We start from the raw sequence: 21,185 nt of genomic DNA on the forward strand, positions 1-21,185 counted from the left end.
AATAAAATATCAGATTCTTTGAATATTGTAAATCATGGATGGTTTGATATCCTAATCAATTAATCGATTAAGTTGCTCGCTACCAATCAGGAGGCAAAGTCAAGTTCTGAAAAGGCAGAGAAGCCTTAAAGTTGAATTATTTCTAGTAGCCAGCAGGAAGTACAGAAGTCTATGTGAACATTACCCTACTTCTTACTTCTCGCTTGTGCGTATCTCCACCTTCTCGATCCACTTCTTGTTGCTAAGCAAAGATAGTGACGGCAAAAAAACAAGATGGCAACTGCCAAAAACCAAGATAACAATGGCCGAAATGTCTAACTTAAGGCTTAACTTAAAACCAGAGTCTACAACCCAATAGGTTATGGGTCATGGTGACAACGTCCACATCCTACAGACAGACTCTATGGCACCAATACATGACATCACTTAATGCCAAACCATCAGCATAAACTCTTTGCTGGCAGCCTAATAACAATTTCTAACTAATTTCAGCAGAATATTTGACTGAAAATCACCACATTATTTTCATTCATTGATATTTTAAAGGTAAAAAGGCCTGTATTTTTTTCCCCGTTTAAATGTGCATTAACAGTATTTGCACTTCAGCCCCTGTCTCCATTAAAATGATTCAAACTATCTGACCGTTCCCACTGATGCATTTACTGTAATTATGTATTCAGTCTGTGTATTGCGCCTACACTACACCTGTAAATACAAACACAACCCATTTAGCAGTGCTCCAAATGTGTGAGTGCAGTGAGTACATCATGAGTATTTCCTCCACATTCAGAGCTCGGGAGTCACCTACTCCAGTTGATAGCCGTGTTCTCTTGTCTTAGTGTGTCAAGGTCAAGCATGGCTAATGGCCAAAACATTGTGATTGTCACATTGAACAGTGGTGGTTAGTGCTTCAGCCAGCAGCTGAAAGGCACTGGACACCATGAAAGTCAACTGATGGGTTGTGGAGGAGTGGAAATGTAAAGTGCCACTATTACCGATTTGACTGTCAGGGAGAAGTAATTTACAGATACGCTCTTCCTGCAGCAGAGTGTTCAAATCATCATGGCCGTGTAAAGACGCTTGTAGTCTGTACAATAATGGCCGGTAGAGGACAGTGAAATATACAGAATATACTCTAATATAATATAAACTAATATAAGTAGCTGCTTTCCTCATGAAAATAAAGGCCAGTCTTGTAAAAGAAAAACATCCCCCAACTCTTGAAGCATAGAAGTTAAACAGACTTTGGGAGTTGTTGAGTCTGACTTGATAAGAGCTGAGCATTTGTTTTTTCATAAGATTGTCCCGTATACTGTTAAGAACCACTAAAGCACATGGGAGTATGGGAGAGGCATGATGCAGAAAAATGCAGGCCTATATGTTCAATATGTTTAGTTGGTTTCTTCTAATGATTAAGAATGAATCAATTGGATATAACTTTGCTCTAGGACTTTATCCAAGTGCTGCTCACATCTCAAACACAGCTGAAATGTAAGGTGCAACTTTTAGCATTAAACCCCTTTGAAAAATGTGCTACAATGACATACAGAACACAATGAGAGGGCTTATGCTAAATGAACTAATTATTGGCAAGGATTTCCAATAACACAGAAATATTCAACCCCTGTGAAGTTTTACAGAATTTGAATTTTAACGATACCTGTGTGAGTGCTTGGTGAAAGAAAACGGCAGCTTGAGGGGACACCTCCCAGGACGTCTTCTCTTCCACCATGATGGCGTCCAGCGTGGCCTTCTCTAGGATGACATCAAAGGACTCATCGGGGAAGGAGAGCTGGCGCATGTCCATCTGATGCCAGGTCATGCCCGGGCGGTCGCTGTGCCTGGCCCTCATCGTACTGACGCACACAGAGGAGTAGTCCACGTTGGTGATGGAGCGGTAGCCGGCACTGTACATGTCACCGCTCATACTGCTGTTTCCACAACCTGAGGGAAGATCAATAAGAGAGAAGGAACAATCAACCTGAGACTTATTTGGGAGAGGAAAGAACGTTGTGAGAATAGGTGAGGAAACAGGAGAGGAATAACAGAGAGTGGGAGATCGACATCAATATGTCTCTGATGACTCAAATCCCCAATATGTTTTTTGTAAATGATGGCGTGATCAATATAGCAACAACATATGATTAAACAGCAAGTTCCCCTCATAGCACATTCGGACTGGGACCACCTGCTGTGATGGATGAGATACACACACACACACACACACACAGTCTCCATTTCATCAAGCTGCCGCTCAATCACCAACAGCGAGCAGAGATGGAAACTTCCCGCTCCCGAGGACCATATCATATAAAGTGCATTCAGCGGGGGAGCAGCCTTTTCTGACGTGACATCAGAGCGCACCAAATCTCTCACAAGCAGCAAGGTTTCAACTCGTAGCTTGGCACTAGGTGACGGGTGGATGAAAGCCAAGGAGGGAGATGAAAGAGGACAAAAGAAACGTGAAGATTGCCTCTCTAGCAATTGCAAGATGAAAATAATCTACTGAATGCTGCATCTCACCCTTCGGATCAGATGACTCATAGATTGTGTAGACGGAGGAGGAGGAGGAGGAGGAGTGGGTGAGTGGAGAAGACAGGCAAAAGAAAAAAGGGGAAGGACTGAGTGGGAGGAGGACATGGAGAAGACATTCGTTCTATATTGATGCATGTTTTCATGTTTAGTAAAGGGGAAGATCATGTTTGTTATCCTCACGTAATCCTGGACTTATATAAGTCTGCGTGCGTGTACATCTGTGGTTGAGGGTATCCGCCTGGGAGGGGGGGCGGAGCTGTGACTTCCGGCAGCACCGACACCTGTCTGTTGGAAACGTGTGGCTGGCACTTGTTATCACCTAACTGCTTCAACTAATTACCAGCCTCAGGTGTGTGTGTGTGTGTGTGTGTGTGTGTGAACTGAAGGACAGTGAAATATACAGAATATACTCTAATATAATATAAACTAATATAAGTAGCTGCTTTCCTCATGAAAATAAAGGCCAGTCTTCCAAAAGAAAAACATCCCCCAACTCTTGAAGCATAGAAGTTAAACAGACTTTGGGAGTTGTTGAGTCTGACTTGATAAGAGCTGAGCATTTGTTTTTTAACAAGATTGTCCCGTATACTGTTAAGAACCACTAAAGCACATGGGAGTATGGGAGAGGCATGATGCAGAAAAATGGAGGCCTATATGTTCAATATGTTTAGTTGGTTTCTTCTAATGATTAAGAATGAATCAATTGGATATAACTTTGCTCTAGGACTTTATCCAAGTGCTGCTCACATCTCAAACACAGCTGAAATGTAAGGTGCAACTTTTAGCATTAAACCCCTTTGAAAAATGTGCTACAATGACATACAGAACACAATGAGAGGGCTTATGCTAAATGAACTAATTATTGGCAAGGATTTCCAATAACACAGAAATATTCAACTCCTGTGAAGTTTTACAGAATTTGAATTTTCACGATACCTGTGTGAGTGCTTGGTGAAAGAAAACGGCAGCTTGAGGGGACACCTCCCAGGACGTCTTCTCTTCCACCATGATGGCGTCCAGCGTGGCCTTCTCTAGGATGACATCAAAGGACTCATCGGGGAAGGAGAGCTGGCGCATGTCCATCTGATGCCAGGTCATGCCGGGCGGTCGCTGTGCCTGGCCCTCATCGTGCTGGACGCACACAGAGGAGTAGTCCACGTTGGTGATGGAGCGGTAGCCGGCACTGTACATGTCACCGCTCATACTGCTGTTTCCACAACCTGAGGGAAGATCAATAAGAGAGAAGGAACAATCAACCTGAGACTTATTTGGGAGAGGAAGAACGTTGTGAGAATAGGTGAGGAAACAGGAGAGGAATAACAGAGAGTGGGAGATCGACATCAATATGTCTCTGATGACTCAAATCCCCAATATGTTTTTTGTAAATGATGGCGTGATCAATATAGCAACAACATATGATTAAACAGCAAGTTCCCCTCATAGCACATTCGGACTGGGACCACCTGCTGTGATGGATGAGATACACACACACACACACAGTCTCCATTTCATCAAGCTGCCGCTCAATCACCAACAGCGAGCAGAGATGGAAACTTCCCGCTCCCGAGGACCATATCATATAAAGTGCATTCAGCGGGGGAGCAGCCTTTTCTGACGTGACATCAGAGTGCACCAAATCTCTCACAAGCAGCAAGGTTTCAACTCGTAGCTTGGCACTAGGTGACGGGTGGATGAAAGCCAAGGAGGGAGATGAAAGAGGACAAAAGAAACGTGAAGATTGCCTCTCGCGTAGCACCGCAAGATGAAAATAATCTACTGAATGCTGCATCTCACCCTTCGGATCAGATGACTCATAGATTGTGTAGACAGAGGAGGAGGAGGAGGAGGAGGAGGAGGAGTGGGTGAGTGGAGAAGACAGGCAAAAGAAAAAAGGGGAAGGACTGAGTGGGAGGAGGACATGGAGAAGACATTCGTTCTATATTGATGCATGTTTTCATGTTTAGTAAAGGGGAAGATCATGTTTGTTATCCTCACGTAATCCTGGACTTATATAAGTCTGCGTGCGTGTACATCTGTGGTTGAGGGTATCCGCCTGGGAGGGGGGCGGAGCTGTGACTTCCGGCAGCACGTTGGCACCGACACCTCTGTTGGAAACGTGTGGCTGGCACTTGTTATCACCTAACTGCTTCAACTAATTACCAGCCTCAGGTGTGTGTGTGTGTGTGTGTGTGTGTGTGTGTGTGTGTGTGTGTGCGTGGGTGTGTGTGCGTGTGAGAGAGAACGGTGAGACCGATCGCAGCCTCACACCCTGAATGACACATTTAAGTGGAAGTCTCTGTGTGCAGCATATATAAACTTTACATGCATGTTGTACTCTTGTAATAACGGCGAATGGTCTATCACATGAAGGCATCAGACAGGAATATGAAAACAGAACTGAGGCGACGAGGAGAGCAGCACACCAGCCTCAAATAAATTAATACATTGTACAGCATGACAAGCCTGTGCCAAATACACTCAACAAGTGATCGAGTGTTTTAGCTGTGTGTGTGTGTGTGTGTGTGTGTGTGTGTGTGTGTGTGTGTGTGTGTGTGTGTGTGTGTGTATTCCAGACATCACAGCGCTGGAGGTGCCGCGATGGCTATCCCTGGATGTTGGCTTCAAAACAAGGGAGGAAATACGTCAACGCTGCTTGTCACACTCAAATCCGGCTTTCTTGATGGACGGCTGGACGGTGAGGGAATGTCTCAGGGTAGAATTACACGGACTCAACAGGTTATTTTAGGTAACCTTAATCTCACTTTACGTATGCCAAAAACAAGCAACGGCTTTGGAAAATATGTTTCGAGGCAGAGTGACAAACAAGACAGGATTTATGGGCACACCGAAGATTCATTTCATTTCTCAAAGGGTCAGAAACAGCATCAAAACTGGTTGGCATCCCAAGGACAATCAGTTCACACATTTAGAGTCGTGAGGTGATGAGTTTCATGCCCGGGTCTGTTGCTCTCCAGAGGGGGGTTACAAATCCCACCTGCACTCCTCTCAAATCCACAAGCATGCCAGACATTGTATCAGAAGGGTTCCCCCGCTGACACAGCTATGCGTGTGTGTGTGTGTGTGTGTGTGTGTGTGTGTGTGTGTGAGAGAAAGAATGTGAATGTGTTTTTTTTCCATTGCCCTCGGTTCTGAGGGAGAAGTGTCACATGACAGCTCATTCCTAAGGGTTGTCACGACAATTATAGTTGCCAGGCTGTCATCAAGGACACTACTCTCGTTTTGGGTCAGTGATATCAGCTGGTGCCCCCCCCCCCCCCCCCGCAACCTCTGATCTTCACACATACAAACAGACACACTCGACAACTAACCTGCACGCCAACACACGCACATCCCAAGAATGAGGTTTGACAGAATGTACTGCATTTATGTCAGTCTGTGAGATCTCAGGGTGGAAGTATAACATGCACTTATCTAACAAAGGTGGATATGGTTACTGGGCCAGTCCATGGATGCTGGGCCTGTCCATGGATACTAGGCTAGTCCATGGATACTGGGCCAGTCCATGGATGCTGGGCCAGTCCATGGATGCTGGGCCAGTCCATGGATGCTGGGCCAGTCCATGGATACTGGGCCAGTCCATGGATACTGGGCTAGTCCATGGATACTGGGCTAGTCCATGGATACTGGGCCAGTCCATAGATACTGGGCTAGTCCATGGATACTGGGCTAGTCCATGGATACTGGGCCAGTCCATGGATACTGGGCCAGTCCATGGATGCTGGGCCAGTCCATGGATACTAGGCTAGTCCATGGATACTGGGCCAGTCCATGGATGCTGGGCCAGTCCATGGATACTAGGCTAGTCCATGGATACTGGGCCAGTCGATGGATACTGGGCCAGTCCATGGATACTGGGCTAGTCCATGGATACTGGGCTAGTCCATGGATACTGGGCCAGTCCATGGATACTGGGCCAGTCCATGGATACTGGGCTAGTCCATGGATACTGGGCTAGTCCATGGATACTGGGCTAGTCCATGGATACTGGGCCAATCCATGGATACTGGGCCATTCCATGGATAATGGGCCAGTCCATGGATGCTGGGCCAGTCCATGGATACTGGGCTCGTCCATGGATACTGGGCCAGTCCATGGATACTTGGCCAGTCCATAGATACTGGGCTAGTCCATGGATACTGGGCTAGTCCATGGATACTGGGCCATTCCATGGATACTGGGCCATTCCATGGATAATGGGCCAGTCCATGGATGCTGGGCCAGTCCATGCTAGACAAGAGCCAGGAGTCTGTTTTTCCTCCCGCTGGAAGCAAGGGAGCTAAAGCCTCCTGATAGCACATCCTAGCTGGATTATCCTGAGCGGCATAGAAGCAGACTAAAGTTAGAGGTGTCATATCACCTCGTTCTGCTGGCTGTGTGTGGTGTATGTGATGGAAAATGTGAGTCCTGGTCTTATAAAGTATCAAACCGCTCATGACAAATCTGCAAAAATAAATTGTGGTGAACGTCCATCGTCTGCTGTGACGTTTTATTTGATGTTTGTTGGTCATGTCTCTTTGTGCATTTATACAGGAAGTTCTGCACAAACAAGGTTTCTCTTAAAATAGAAGAGCCAAACCAGCAGCTAGTGCAGAGAGGAATGTTGGCCAAACATGGACGTGGCTCCTTCCTGCAGACTCAGAGATGCTCGGTCCATCAAGCATTTTTCTATCGTATACTGTTAAAATGAATTCTTCTCACGATCATTTAATCTTTAAAGTCCATGTCAAACAAATTGAAAAAGGACGTGATTATATAGCAAACATTAGAACTCCTACAATAGAAAAAAGGGTTTAAAAGTAGAACGGACACCTGCTGACATTTCTGAAATTGTCCATGAGGAATAACCCCATTCAACACTTTGCTCCAGTAGATCATCAAGCTGGTTGTCTGTGTGGGTGCTCACCTCATTCATAGCACTAGCGTATCAGATTACATAATAATGTTTGCATAAGCTTGTTGTCAATCAATAAAGTGCTGCTCTGCCAGACCTTCTACATTGATACTTTGTTCAAAAAGGTGCCAAAATATGCGCAATCACATCCTTATTTGGAACATAGCAGCAGCCCGTCCGCACACCACAACTGTCAGCTCAGATTTAAGCTCCTGGATAGTAATTGCATTAGTTAACAGTCAAGATCCTGGACCTTTATACAGCATGAACCGCTGGGGGTTTGACCTTTGGGCTATCAGATGACCCCTGTCCACATCAACAGAGTCCATCTACGGTCAGGAGGGGTGGAGGATGGGGAACCCCTGCGACTGAGCATTGCGGTGTGAAATATCAAAGCTGCTATCTTAGAGGTGAGACGAGCGCAGCAGTGGAAACTCCATGATGTCAGAGGCACGCAGAGCACTCAGTCACATCCCAGATAGCTTTGGACACATTAAGGATGGGCACTGGGGCCATGGCTGATGAAAGGTGACGGTCCCCACCCCACCCCCGCACACCATGCAGGCCCTGGGCTAGCCCGAGGTAAACCGATGCCACGCTGACGCTTCACAAGGGTCACATGCTGCAACTGCTGCAAATGTCAATATGTGAAGAAGAAAAAAAGACCAAGAGGATTGTTTGTTTCTGTGTGTGCACGTGAGCATTAATCACGTGGGCAGATGTGTGTCCATGGTGTCCGTCAGAAAGTAAACCTGTATTTCACAAAGAATGTTCCAACATGTGCACAGAGGTGCAGTTCCCACACAATGTGTGATTATATTTGACTGTGACCGGTGATGTCAGGTCATTCAGAGCCTGCCCAGCCTGTGACACCCGGACAATAAGAAGAGAAGACAGTGTCACACTGGGCTTTGTTTTCACCGAATAGCTATTGTTATCTTCCCTTTAAGTTTGGGTCCACTCATCTGGTTAATTAAACATAAGCCTTGCCAAGACAAGCACTTGTTGACATTTACATGCAATTACAGACAAACACATGCGCGTGGTTTTAATTTATTTTACCTATATGGACTCTTAAGGCTGAGGTATTCTTATTTTAGTAGTTTGAACGACATGTCACCCGACCACCAGGCCAAAGTATATGAAGTTGTTGTTTAGTATTGAGGGGCTCTGAACGGCCACCCTGGAAGGCGGGGTTTGATAGAGGGGGTGCCATATGACGAACAGCAGAACGAGAGACCTTATGACATTCTCCTCTCGAAGTAATGTGTGCTGTTGCACTTCAACCGAGTTCCCGATTAGTCGTGCCGACTGACACGGCCTCCCGGCTGGTTCCACCTCACATTGAGACAGCGGAGTGAGTGGAGAGGATTCAAGAAGGTAGGAGGGGAGGTAAAAAGGTGAGGAGAGCGGGGCGACTAGGAGTTAGAAGAACAAAGGAACAGTGGGTGTGACCGAGAAGTCACAGAAAGGGCGAGGAAAAGCACAAATAATAATTGAAGAGAAAAAAGGAGGTAAGCGAAAAAAGAAATGCATACAGCACCAGCCAGCATCAATTTACGGTGATGAAGGGATATTTAAATACACACATGGCGGCTGTGTGTTTTGGGAAGATCTGAACAGAGCCTCATCTTTTAATCCAAGCTAGATTTAGATATTCTTCACTTCCGTGTCTTACCAGCAGTTTCAGATGCTACGGAGAAATTCCATCAGCAGCGGGAGCAGATGAAATTCTCTCAAAAGCTCGGCTCTTCCGGCAAGTTCTCCTTACAAGTCTCTTCTTCCCTGCACTCACAAAAGCAACCTCGGTTACGTAACCGGGTATACGAGATAATTAGTGACTGAATAATTAAATGTGTGTCCGTGACAGTGGGTTTGATGGAGTGTGAGCCTGCGTGTGTGAGTATGTGAGCGGTGGAGGACTTGGAAGGACTCCATTGTATGAATATGCCTCTCGGCTGTGGCACGAAGCCTAAAGCCTCTCTCAGATCCCCAAAACACCAACAGGCCCAAGGAACAGGGGGCTTAGAAAATGGCAACGAGAGGGGAGGGGAGGGGAGAGGAGGAGTGCCTATACCACCTCCTTTATTTTACTACTTAAGCCGAGTTACTTTCCCGGCAACAATTCATGAAACGCCACCAGTCAAGGATTTGCTGCGCACCACATACACGTTTGCACGTTGGAAGCCGCGGCGCTTTCAACTTCCCTGTCTGCTAAAAAAAAGACACTCAACACGGAAGCTGCAACACCACTGTCTGCATTTTGAGCACTCGCTGTCCTCAGCAAGGTCAAACAACAGATGGAGAGAAAAAGAAAGAAAGACTGCGCTGCGGTGAACGTTGGACCGATGGATGAGCACCAACATGACGACAAAGTGGGAGAGACGAGAGCAACAGGGGTGACTGAGCGTGGGAGGGGAGGAAAGACAGAGCGACGGACAGAAAGAGAGTGGTAGAGAGCCCAAAGGATGCAATTTGATCTCACTGTGTCACCGAAGAAGTAGTGGGGGCACAGACACACACACACACACACACACACACACACACACACACACACACTGCAGGTCAGGTCCTTGTAAAGGATGATGTTGTGACCTGTCCTACTTGCAAAAAACAACAACAACAAATGCCCCGCCCCCCCCTTCTCATAATAAATAACGGCACCATGAAGCTTTAATAGTCGCTATCGAGTCCATCTCGCCCTCCCTCTCAGTTTCCATAGCACTGAAGTGACGCCACAATACTCTCATGAGATCTATCAACACACCCCATAGTAACGGTAACAAAGCCCAATCCCCTCACATCATGACATCCTTCGTCACAAATACAGACGGATTAGAAATTAGAGATTCTGCACAGACAGTTGTGGTCGCCTTAGGATGGGTTAAAATAACATGGCTGCAGACTGTTAGCCTTGGTCTTTAAATAGCGTCAATGTTCACCAACATGGAGACACAAGACAGTGTAATGATAGATGTACACGGCCCTTAGTTTGGATTATTTGGGTTTTGTTTCTGAGAAACCATTTTTTGCCATTTAGTTTGGCATGGAAGATGGAAAATGTGTGACGTGTCATTCAAAATGCTTCATAATTTCAGTTGGCAACAAAACAAGTTGCCAAATTGCTTCCAACATGGACCGCAAATATAAATGTGACTACATTTATGTTGCAGATTACATAATCAGTCTTTTAAAAAATAATGTTTATCTTTAGGCTTGTGACTTTTTATTCGGTAAAAATGAATGCAACACTTTGCAACTCCTGTAGGATTTGGCTTTTTGTCCCTCGGCGCTGAAACCTCTGGACCACAAGCCGTGCCGCAGAGTCTTTTGCTCCCGTCACATTTTAAACTCTGTGGCCTCACTGCCAGCCCTGCACCTCGAAGGAACCGTGGAACAAACTCAAACACACATGTTGTGCAGTATAATCACACATCATAAATAAATAAAAAATGCAAGTTAAAAGAAAATTGAAAAACAATGGAATCTATTGACTGAACCCTCAGGGACGGCAACAAAAGGGACGGCATACAACAACTGGCTCTTGCCTGACTAAACCTGAGTTAATTGTCCAATTATAAATGATCTATAGATCTATCCAGCTCTACTTGTAAACCAGGTGTACAGCAGATTATTGCACAATCTAACATTTAAAGTTAAAGTTTCTGTGTAAAGTGAGTATGCTAGTGTGAACACCTGTGTGCCGTCCTCTTTGTTTACCTTGCTTTACACTTCTGGGCTTCATTCCATAGACATCAAACACATTCAAACACATTCAAACACATTCATGCTTTAGTGCACTCTGCAGCTTCCCTTACAAAGTACGTACTGTTGCATGCAGTATGTGTTCAGTTGCTACTTTCTCATAACATTGCACTTTGAATTTAGAGCCCCTTGGATTGTGGATCAGTAAAGCAAGAAATGCATACTGGCTTGAATACTGTGAAGTGATACCGGATGCTGTGGGACATCCTGGTATTTTTGGCACACTGCATTCAACATATCTACGGGGACATATTCATATTTTTCTTGCATACTAAATATTATTGTAGTATGGGTCTTGGAATGCACAGCTAAAGTCACAACGCTATGAATTGTGGGCAAAGTTAGCCAAAATGGAGACTGACAATATGTGTGCATAAAAGGGCTCAAGAGGTCTGCAAGAGAGACCTGAAGCCCCGACACACTTTTCAAGACCGCGCTTCTAAGACTGCGAGTGTGGACACTGGGATTGGAGCAATGCCAGCTCTCTCAATATGTTGTCATATCCAGAGAGAGCAATCTCATCACTGGAGTGGAAATATTCATATCGTCACAGACTTTGTCAAGTCCGCCTCCAGAGAAGTGTCGCGGCTGGTCCAGGACTGTTTGCCTGCACAGTTGTGTTAGCAGCTGCTTCTGTCAACAGCTTTCCCCTCTCGCGCCCCTTGATATTCATTATAGCCCCGCTGAGTCAGTCGCAAAGGTACCGATATTTATTTTTCCGTGGGAGGACGCGTTTGTGTGCATGTCTCTGTCACCACAGACTGACGATAGAGTGACACACTTCCAGTCAAAGAGAACAAACTGTACAGTCATTGGCGTTGCCGCAGAGAGGGAGGTCATGATTCAGCAAGAAAATGTGTCCAAGTGTGTGTGTGTGTGTGTGGGATAGGGGGGAGGTGCAATCAGGTGCACAGGAATAATTTCTCTGCTCCCTTTAATCTGCAAATTAATCTCCTTCACCTGCACGGTGACCTACACACACACTCAGACAGGAACAAGTGCAGCAGACAGAGACTTACAAACAGTATGCAGACGAAGCTCTCGTTGTTTCTCCATATGTCCTCCACTAACATACTGTATGAAGCATCATATGCCAGACGCACAGAGACATCACTGTCAGGTACTTCCTTGTAACTGCATGCAATGAGGAGTCAGGGCAGAAAAGCCCGGAACAGTGAAACAGTCAGGGAGATAGAGTGAGGGAAATAAGACAGGTACAGAGGGAGACCAGCTGCATGTCAGTTAGCACAAGATAGATGTTACAACAACATTGTACTGGTCGAAAAACTACTGGTGTCAGCCTTTTATTCAAAGTTGTTGCGATTCAAGATTTAAATGAGGCCAAAACTTGAGAAAAGCTTCAGTGTCCCAGAGAGTGTAATGTTGCTGGATCGTCGGACACATGCTGGGAACAAGAACACAAACGCATGAATAAAAAGAAACACACAGACACGCACACACACATTATTGTGCGGAGGAGGAAGAGAGGGTAACAGCAGTATAGGCATTTTCAATTAGCCACCTACCAAGACCACGTCTGTGACTGAATAAAATGGCCGAAAAAGCACAGGTATTCTCAAGCGTTTAACACACACACACTCACTATGAGCATTTTCTGCCTGGTTGGCAGGCGGGTTTTGTCGTTTCAAGGCGCTGCGTCTGTATGTAAATGTCTCCGCTGCCTCACCTTGGAGTGATTATGCATTTGGATCAGGTCTTACAGATGAGAGCCAGCCCAGAGTGGGAGCTTTATCGCTGACCAAGCGTATTGATCCCTGCAGGAGGAAATAGCATGTCTCTCTGCAGTGTCATTGTGTCACAGTCTAACATCAATCGGAAGTCAGAACCGGGCCTGCTGGCAGAACTTCAGCCGCTGCAACAGCCAGCCGCTGACTCCGAGCCCCGAAACACTTTGTGCTCCCTAAATCACTCAGTGTGTTATTCATAGTTCGCACCGGCTTTAACTCGCTACGGCGCCGCTGCAACTCGAGATGTATATGCTGCACATCCTCATTGAATTAATGTGCTATAGCGGGTTTGTTTATCGACTAAAAAAGAGCCATTAGACCAAATCCAAACTGGGTTCATGCATTCACACATTCTGCATTCATGAAGGTGTCGTTGGGCTCTCGTTCAATCTTCCGACGAACGCCTTGACAGGGAGGCTCCTTCGATGAGCACGCCCAGCATTGTCGCTGTGGAAAACATTTTATGTTAAAATGTCCACTGGCGACTCCATTAAACGCCATCTTTCTTGTGAATATATTGCGGCAGCACATCAACTAAAGTCATAAAGTGACATTCATGGAGAGCCCATTTAGATCTGTTCAAGTTAACCAAATGGCCCAACCTGCCATTTGCCTCCGTATGAAAACGGCGCAGGTGTTGACAATTTAACGAGTCACATCACATCATGTGCCCGCATCTACCGGGAGGATGACTTCCAAATACAACGGTAGCCGTGGGCGGACTCCACGTTGTCCTGCATTTGATCAACAACAACAAAAGAGAACCGCAGGTGCTCGAAAATAGTGACTGTAGCTCGTGCCGACGTGATGGTGTTCATTGCAGTCTGGTTTTGAGCCACCAGTGAGCAAGCTGACAGCAGTGAAGTCGCTAATGAAAAGTGAGTCAGCCTCTGAGACAGGCTGGTGGATAAAGACGGTGATTAATGCTGCATGCTTCATCCCCTCCTCCAGTGTGCTGATACACGCAATATGCCAATGCTTCATCTCGACTCTCCATCGCTCTCCGACAGACACGCGCAGACACACTTTGATGATCCAGCTGCTCGTCCGATACTTTATGAGGAAGCTGTCATTAATGTAGTTCCGTCTTCATCTACGTCAGTCATCTGCACAGGTGTACAAGAGCACAGGTAAAAGAAGGTCGCGCTGCAGCCGTGTGCCGCCCGAGTGACTGAGAACTGGACCGGACTGGACTCAACATGAGATACACACAAGGAAACACACACAGACAGTCTGCTCTCGCTGAATCATGACCACTTCCTGTTTGGCAGGAACTGGGTGTTCTTCACTCATGAGAAAAGCAAGAAACAAGTCCTGGAAGAGGTGAGAAGAAGGACGTGAGGAGACTATGGTGTGTGTGTGCGTGTGTGTGTGTGTGTGTGTGAGACAGAAGTTATGTGGTCGGTATCTCCCAACAGGCTTCCTTTAAACACCATCCAATTCCACCTGTCTGTGACCTTTCACTTGAGTTTCCTGCTCCTGCTCAGGTCGGACCAACAGTGGGATATCAGTCACTCGCTCCGCCAAGAGGAAGTGCATATATGGTCATGGGAACAGGAACATGTCCCTGTCGTAATATCTGTGGTGCTGTGAGGCTACCTGCGGCGTGGAGAGGGCTGCTGAAACTCTCAACAGCTCGTTCAAGGCTGCAGGGGATTGAGAGAGACGGATGAATGACACTCAATTTGGTGGAAACGAGAGGGAGAGGAATGTGAATGGCCGGGGCTATGAAGGAGGATAAGAGCGGAGCATTCGAGTGGGTGGGGAAGGGAGTGAAAGGGAAGAGATGCAGAAGAAGAGCAGGCTAAGATAGAAGAGTGTGAAAAGGAGTAATTGGCAAGTGTGACGATAAAGAGGAGAGAGGAGAGGCTGGAAGTGAGCGGGGGGGCATGACGTATTTAGAGGCTTTCTCAAACTCTCTCCAGCTTCTCGATGAGGCATCTCTGCTGCAGCGTCGACTCCAACTGCATACTTGATGAGACAGCTAGGACACATCCCAAATCTCCACACACACACACACACACAGACACACACACAGAGACATCCAGACACACACACACACACACACACACACAGACAGACACACACACACACACACACACACACACACACACACACAGACACATACACACACAGACACTGACATACAGACACACACACACACACACAGACACATACACAGACAGACACACACAGACATACAGACACACACACACACACACACTGACATACAGACACACAGACACACACACACACAGACACACACACACACACACACAGACATACAGACACACACAGACACTGACATACAGACACACACACACACAGACACAGACACACAGACACACACACACACAGACATACAGACACACACAGACACACACACACAGACATACAGACACACACAGACACAGACACATACACACAGACACAGACATACAGACACACACAGACATACAGACACACACAGACATACACACACACGGACATACACAGACATACACACAGACATACACAGACATACAGACACACACAGACATATATACAGACACACACACAGACATACACACACACACACATACACACAGACACACAGACACACACAGACACATACACACAGACACACACACAGACACACAGACACACATACACACAGACACACACACAGACACACATACACACAGACACACACACATACAGACACACACAGACACACACACAGACACACAGACACACACAGACACTGACATACAGACACACACAGACATACAGACACACACACAGACATACAGACACACACACACACACACAGACATACAGACAGACACACACACACAGACACTGACATACAGACACACACAGACAGACATACACACACACACAGACACAGACAGACACAGACACAGACATACAGACACACACACACACAGACACTGACACACAGACACACACACACACACAGTTCCAAGAGGGCATTCCACTGTCTTTGTTGACTGAAGATCCCACCGCACCTCTCCTGTGCATTCTATCCGTAACAGTAGAAGCGGTTTCATAGTTATCATCTGTCGATGCAGAGAGCTGCTTATTAATCATCCCATATAATTTAAAACTAATTCACACACAGTGTTGACATTGTTTCATTATTTTCCGCTGATGGAGGCTACATGCTTCTTTGGAGAAGGTCTCTGCTATTTCAACATTTTTAATAATTGGCACAGTTGCATGAAGTAAAAGCTCACGTCTTCAACCCCTTCTGTCTCACACGGCGTATGTGTCAGTTATGTTGGATGGCTAACTTTGATAAATAAACGTAGTAGCAAATGATAATAATTATGTATATTACATTACATGACCTCGCCTTACATTGTGTAAAGCTTGTACATTAATACATTTTTTTGTTAAAATTCCCTGAATATTCCAATGGCGATCAGACAAAAAACAATCTGTGGCTGTCGCCGGACTATAATAAACCTGTCCAACCATTTCATTCAGGCTGATTTAAATGAATGGCCTACCTGTCTACCTACCTGCTGCTGCTAGCTGAACAGCTGTGAGTACTAACAATAGCCATGTCCGTTGGTTACGTTCATAATTCTAACTTTGGGTGAGTTGCTTTGGAGGGAGGCCGGAGGCGGTGAGCTGTCAGCGTTGCCAACTTTGTGACTTTCAAGCTAGATTTAGTGACTTTGAAAAAGCTGCAATGAATAAAGACCTACCCGAGTACACAGGAACAGAGTTGTTCCTTCATGTCATTGTGTTTGATGCTCACATCAGCATTTCCACAATCAAAATCTTAACAAGGAGCCAAACTGCTAAAACAGCTCAAATCTAACTAACTAAATTACTAATAGTTCTATTTTTTCCTCATTGTATTTTGCACATCAGCATTTATGAAGTATTTATCGTGTATTTTTATCACAAAGAAACTGGAGCACACAGCAAATTCAAGTAGCATATTTCTGTAGATTAAACAGCCTTACTTTATGAAACCAGTCCTCTTTGAAACAAAGCATAGCAGTAGCCCCTCCCCCTCTGACCCACCCACCCTGCCTTCAACAGACGGTAGTACAAACATACTTACATGTGCATATGCACACACACACACACACACACATCACTCAAAGCAGATTAAAGTCAGGATTAATAAATCAACATCTGAAATAACATACCATTTTTATCTCTGCATGAATACATGTGCAAAGATTATGAGATGCCACTGCCATGTGTGATCAGACAATGATGTCATGCTGCTGCGTCCGCTGTGATATGCCACGTCTACATCAATGGCAGTGAATGTCTCTGATGGGACTTGATCTATCGATCGTTTGAGCTTCACTCTCGATCAATAACACTGGACTAAACTAAATATTTTCAAACAAAAAAACAAAAATGATAATCTGATATTTGTAGGATGATCGCTTACACTTCAGAGGATATTTAGACACAAGAGGTTTTTGAGATGGTCATTAGTTACTGTAGATATATTTACTTTATAACTTCATTATAACACAGCCAATAAAACAATAGAACTGAAACACATTGTAATTTCATAGTTTAGCTGGATTCTCCAGTCCTTAGAAAATGATTCATCTGCTCTGCCAATTTTCAGTCACAACAGAAGCTGCATTAATTAGCAGTTAAGATTTGTCACATTGATCCCAGAATAATTACTATTTAAGGGATGATATTTCCTTTTGTCAAAAATTGTACAGCTGTGTTGATCTCATGCACGCTAATCGTTATTTTTCGGTCACTATTTTTATGAATAAAGCTAGCTAGCTATGAGGAAAATGATGTCTCTATTATTGATCTTGCCTACTGGGTTTCTTTTCTCACACAGATAAACAACCATTGCAGCACAATCAATTGGAAATAGTGAGCCAACTGCAGCCAGCATCCTGAAAACATTTCCGAAATATAACTGATTCCTGGAAGAAAGACAATATTTAACCCTCAAAGTGGCCAAAGCTGGAGGCTGCTGAGCGCCATTAACCGTCGTCCTTCTACTCATTACTCAAGAGAAGAGACATCCGTGTTCTGCAGAACGCTTCCCCTCTTTTTTTTTGTCCTTACAACTAGGGCATCAAATCATATGACATTCCCAAATGATCTCTCCCCAGCAAGCACATCCCCCCACCCCCAAACACACACACACACACACACACATTGAGCCATTGCAGAGAAATGCATCAAGATTAAGATCTCATAAAAATGTGAAGAGTGTGAAGCAGCGACGGGGGGGTTCTCAGAAAGATGGGAGGATATAATGCATGCTGCCAAAAAACTAGTTACATCATCGCAGGTCAGCGAGGCAAAGTGTAATCATGATAGAGATGAGATGATGAATGGATGAGAGAGGGAAAAAATGAGGAGGAGAGAACAGGCAGAACAGATGTCAGCTCCTGAAGATGAAAATAAGCTAGAACGGCTGCAGAGGGTACGAGCTGACAAAAACATGCCTAATGAGGAGGGGGGAGCCTTTTGAACACATATGAAACGAAATGAAACTAAAGTAAGTAAATGCAGTGCTCATACCCAAAACATGTCATAACACACAAACAACAACTGTGCCAAAGAATAAAGACCCGGATGCCGTGTCAAGCATCAATTGCTCAGAGAGATGAGAACATCAGGGTTCTCAGTTGAGCAGCAGGGCGTCTTCTCCCCCTCCTCCATCCCCTCTTGCTTACCTCCACCATTCCTGCATCCACTATGTTTATTATGTAACCTGAGCTCCAGACTCCAGAGGAGAAAAGGTTGCCAGGGATGAAAAGCAATAAAAGACCGTGTGCCAGAGGTAGAGACAGAAAGACAGATGGGTAGACGGGGGTAGAACCAGACCAGAACCCAGAGCCTGCACAGGAGGAACAAAGAGACAGGAGGCCAAGTACGAGAACAGTTGTCATGAGCCCTGAGGAGCCACTCGAGCAACACAAATAGTTTATGTGCATATATAATTCGATAGTACTAAATACCAGAATATAATTAGAGAAGACATGAGGAAAAAAGATGAAAAAGAGCGTTGAAAAGAGAGGACGTGGTGGATGTGTGCATTAAAAACGTAACTGTGCGCAGTATAAACAATCTGTCGTCACCCAATAGACAGACCGAGCCCTTTCACGCAGCTTCATGAGCAGCGCACCGTGACATGAGCCGCATTTATAATCCAAGCATATATGCACAGCGGCAAAAGTGTCTCTTTAAATAAAGAGGTATATTTTGGGAACTTCCTCAGATGGGACTCTGTGTGGAAAGTACAGCCAACTGAAGAGAGGAGAGCCTGCTTTGGGTTTGTAAATATGTAGATTCTGAAAGTGGATTTAATCTGCACGGGAACACCAGGTCTGGAAAGACTCCCAGTCGTGGGATTTGTGAATGGATACTTAAAGCAGCCTTCAGTATATTAGCATGATAACATGTATGCAGCGTTGACATATTTAGGACCCCCTCTACAACAATCTTGTTTTAAAATAAGTCAGCTGCAAACATTAAAAGAGCAGACGGACACAGAGTTCATTTGCCACTTATGGAGCTAACGCTTTATTCATGAGCGAGCAGCTGTTGTCATTTCAGTCAGACAAAAAGCTCTCGTTTCAAACATTACCACATATTTTGAGTGGTTATTCTGCCACTGTTGTTTTTGTAAACTGCACACGTGCCCTGCCAAAAGGAAAACATTTGACAGGAGTATCAGCGGTGACTGAGGCGGGCCGGGCTGAGCAAACCGTCGATTGCATGGCGGCGCTTCCTGAAGTCCTTTGTTTCCCAGCGGCATCAACACAGCGCAGCATATGACACTCAGCATGCAGCATATGATGCAGCCCTTGTCCATGAAGGCTCTCCCACTCATTAGGCTCACACGCAGAAACAGCACCACCACCTCCTCATCGCAGACCAACAGTCGAATGAATGCATTACAATGTGCCTTTAATTAAATATCATCTCGGGGAGGAGGTAGCCATGGCAACAGGCAGAAAAACCGACTGCGATCGGCGGTTTGGGTTTGTTCTCGGTCCTCTCCCGAAAATGCAAAATGACTTACGACTGTGGGAGGGAGTGTTTCCAATGCGTCCAAAGTCTCTCGCTCTTCCTTTCTGTCTCCTTCTGTCATGTGTGTGTGAGCTCAGGGGGCGCGCGAGGCCCCGCTTCTCAGGTTAAGCAAACACAGCATTACCAACCATGGCCGACCATCTGCTGTCTGATCCCCTGTCCAGGCGAATATAGGCCATGTGAACACACAGTCGTTTGTTATGCTCTAATGACGCTAGCTAATCCGAGCACCGCTGGACGAGATAATCCTCCATCCAAACGTGAGACTTCTCCTAAAAAGACCTTTTTCACTCACAGCTGCTTCACTGTCCTTTCGTATTATCCCGCTTAAATTCCGCCGCAGTAAAGCGTGTAAATTGAACAGATCGACAGTAGAGAGCAGGGATTTATCTTAATGCTTCTGTGTTAAAACTTTTGAGAGACAGGAGGAAATAAATGGCACATACAAGAGGAGGTTCAATGTTATTTGACATGACAAGCAATGCAGCCTGTTGACATCATTTCATGACCCCTTCGATTCTTGTGTTCAACTCTAAAGAGGGAAATATCAATACCTCGAGCTCTAGCAACTAACTTTTGTTTACGTGTGGTCCGTCTCTCTCTCCGAAATCAAAATAGAGCGATGAGGAGAGTCATGATATATATATTTAACATTACATGAAGAGCGACTACTGATTATCCTCATCCTTGTTCCGTTTCACCACTTGATTAATAAATAATTCCCCGTCTTAATTTCCCAAAACATGAATTGAAAAAACAGCTTGCCGTCTCCAACCAACAGTCTTAAACTAAAAAAGTATTCAGCGAAAAATCGAAGCAAACCACCAGCAAATATTCGCATTGCCGAGGCTGGAAAAAGACAATACTTTTAGTTTTCTTCCTTTAAAATAATGGCACGGTCATGGCAGCAGAGAGAGAGCAGAGGAGGTCCAGGCCGGTTGAAGCCAGTGATGTGCAGTGATGGAACTGAGGGGACAGGTGGCTTTCAGCGAGCCAGAGTCAGTTTCCACCATTAATCAATTCAATCTCCCTCACACACACACACACACCTCATCTCGCCCTCGCTGGACTCCTTAACTTGTCCCACTGAACACCCTCGTTTGCTTTCTGGTCAGTTCATCCGAGCACCCGATACACACAGTAATACATACAGACAATGAGAGGAGCCATTGTCC

The 21,185-nt window shown here is 45.4% G+C and overlaps 2 protein-coding genes across 3 annotated transcripts in view; both read right to left on the minus strand.

Annotated features, from left to right (window-relative positions):
• The window catches only part of ece2a (endothelin converting enzyme 2a), a 42,921-nt gene extending 40,924 nt beyond the window's left edge, over nt 1–1,997 (minus strand). Inside the window, exon 1 of the mRNA XM_056421810.1 lies at nt 1,661–1,997. Within this exon, the coding sequence (XP_056277785.1) occupies nt 1,661–1,927 (267 nt within the window). The 5' untranslated portion in view covers nt 1,928–1,997. The remainder of the gene's footprint in view (nt 1–1,660) is intronic.
• A 1,007-nt stretch (nt 1,998–3,004) lies between these two features.
• Nucleotides 3,005–21,185, minus strand: part of LOC130198588 (EEF1A lysine methyltransferase 4-like) — a 32,551-nt gene continuing 14,370 nt past the window's right edge. For both annotated transcript variants that reach the window (XM_056421811.1, XM_056421812.1), the window contains exon 3: nt 3,005–3,755. In XM_056421811.1, the coding sequence (XP_056277786.1) occupies nt 3,463–3,755 (293 nt within the window). In that variant the 3' untranslated portion in view covers nt 3,005–3,462. The remainder of the gene's footprint in view (nt 3,756–21,185) is intronic.

The sequence above is a fragment of the Pseudoliparis swirei genome, chromosome 8 (assembly GCF_029220125.1).
Source record: "Pseudoliparis swirei isolate HS2019 ecotype Mariana Trench chromosome 8, NWPU_hadal_v1, whole genome shotgun sequence".
NCBI classification, from domain to species: Eukaryota; Metazoa; Chordata; class Actinopteri; order Perciformes; family Liparidae; genus Pseudoliparis; species Pseudoliparis swirei.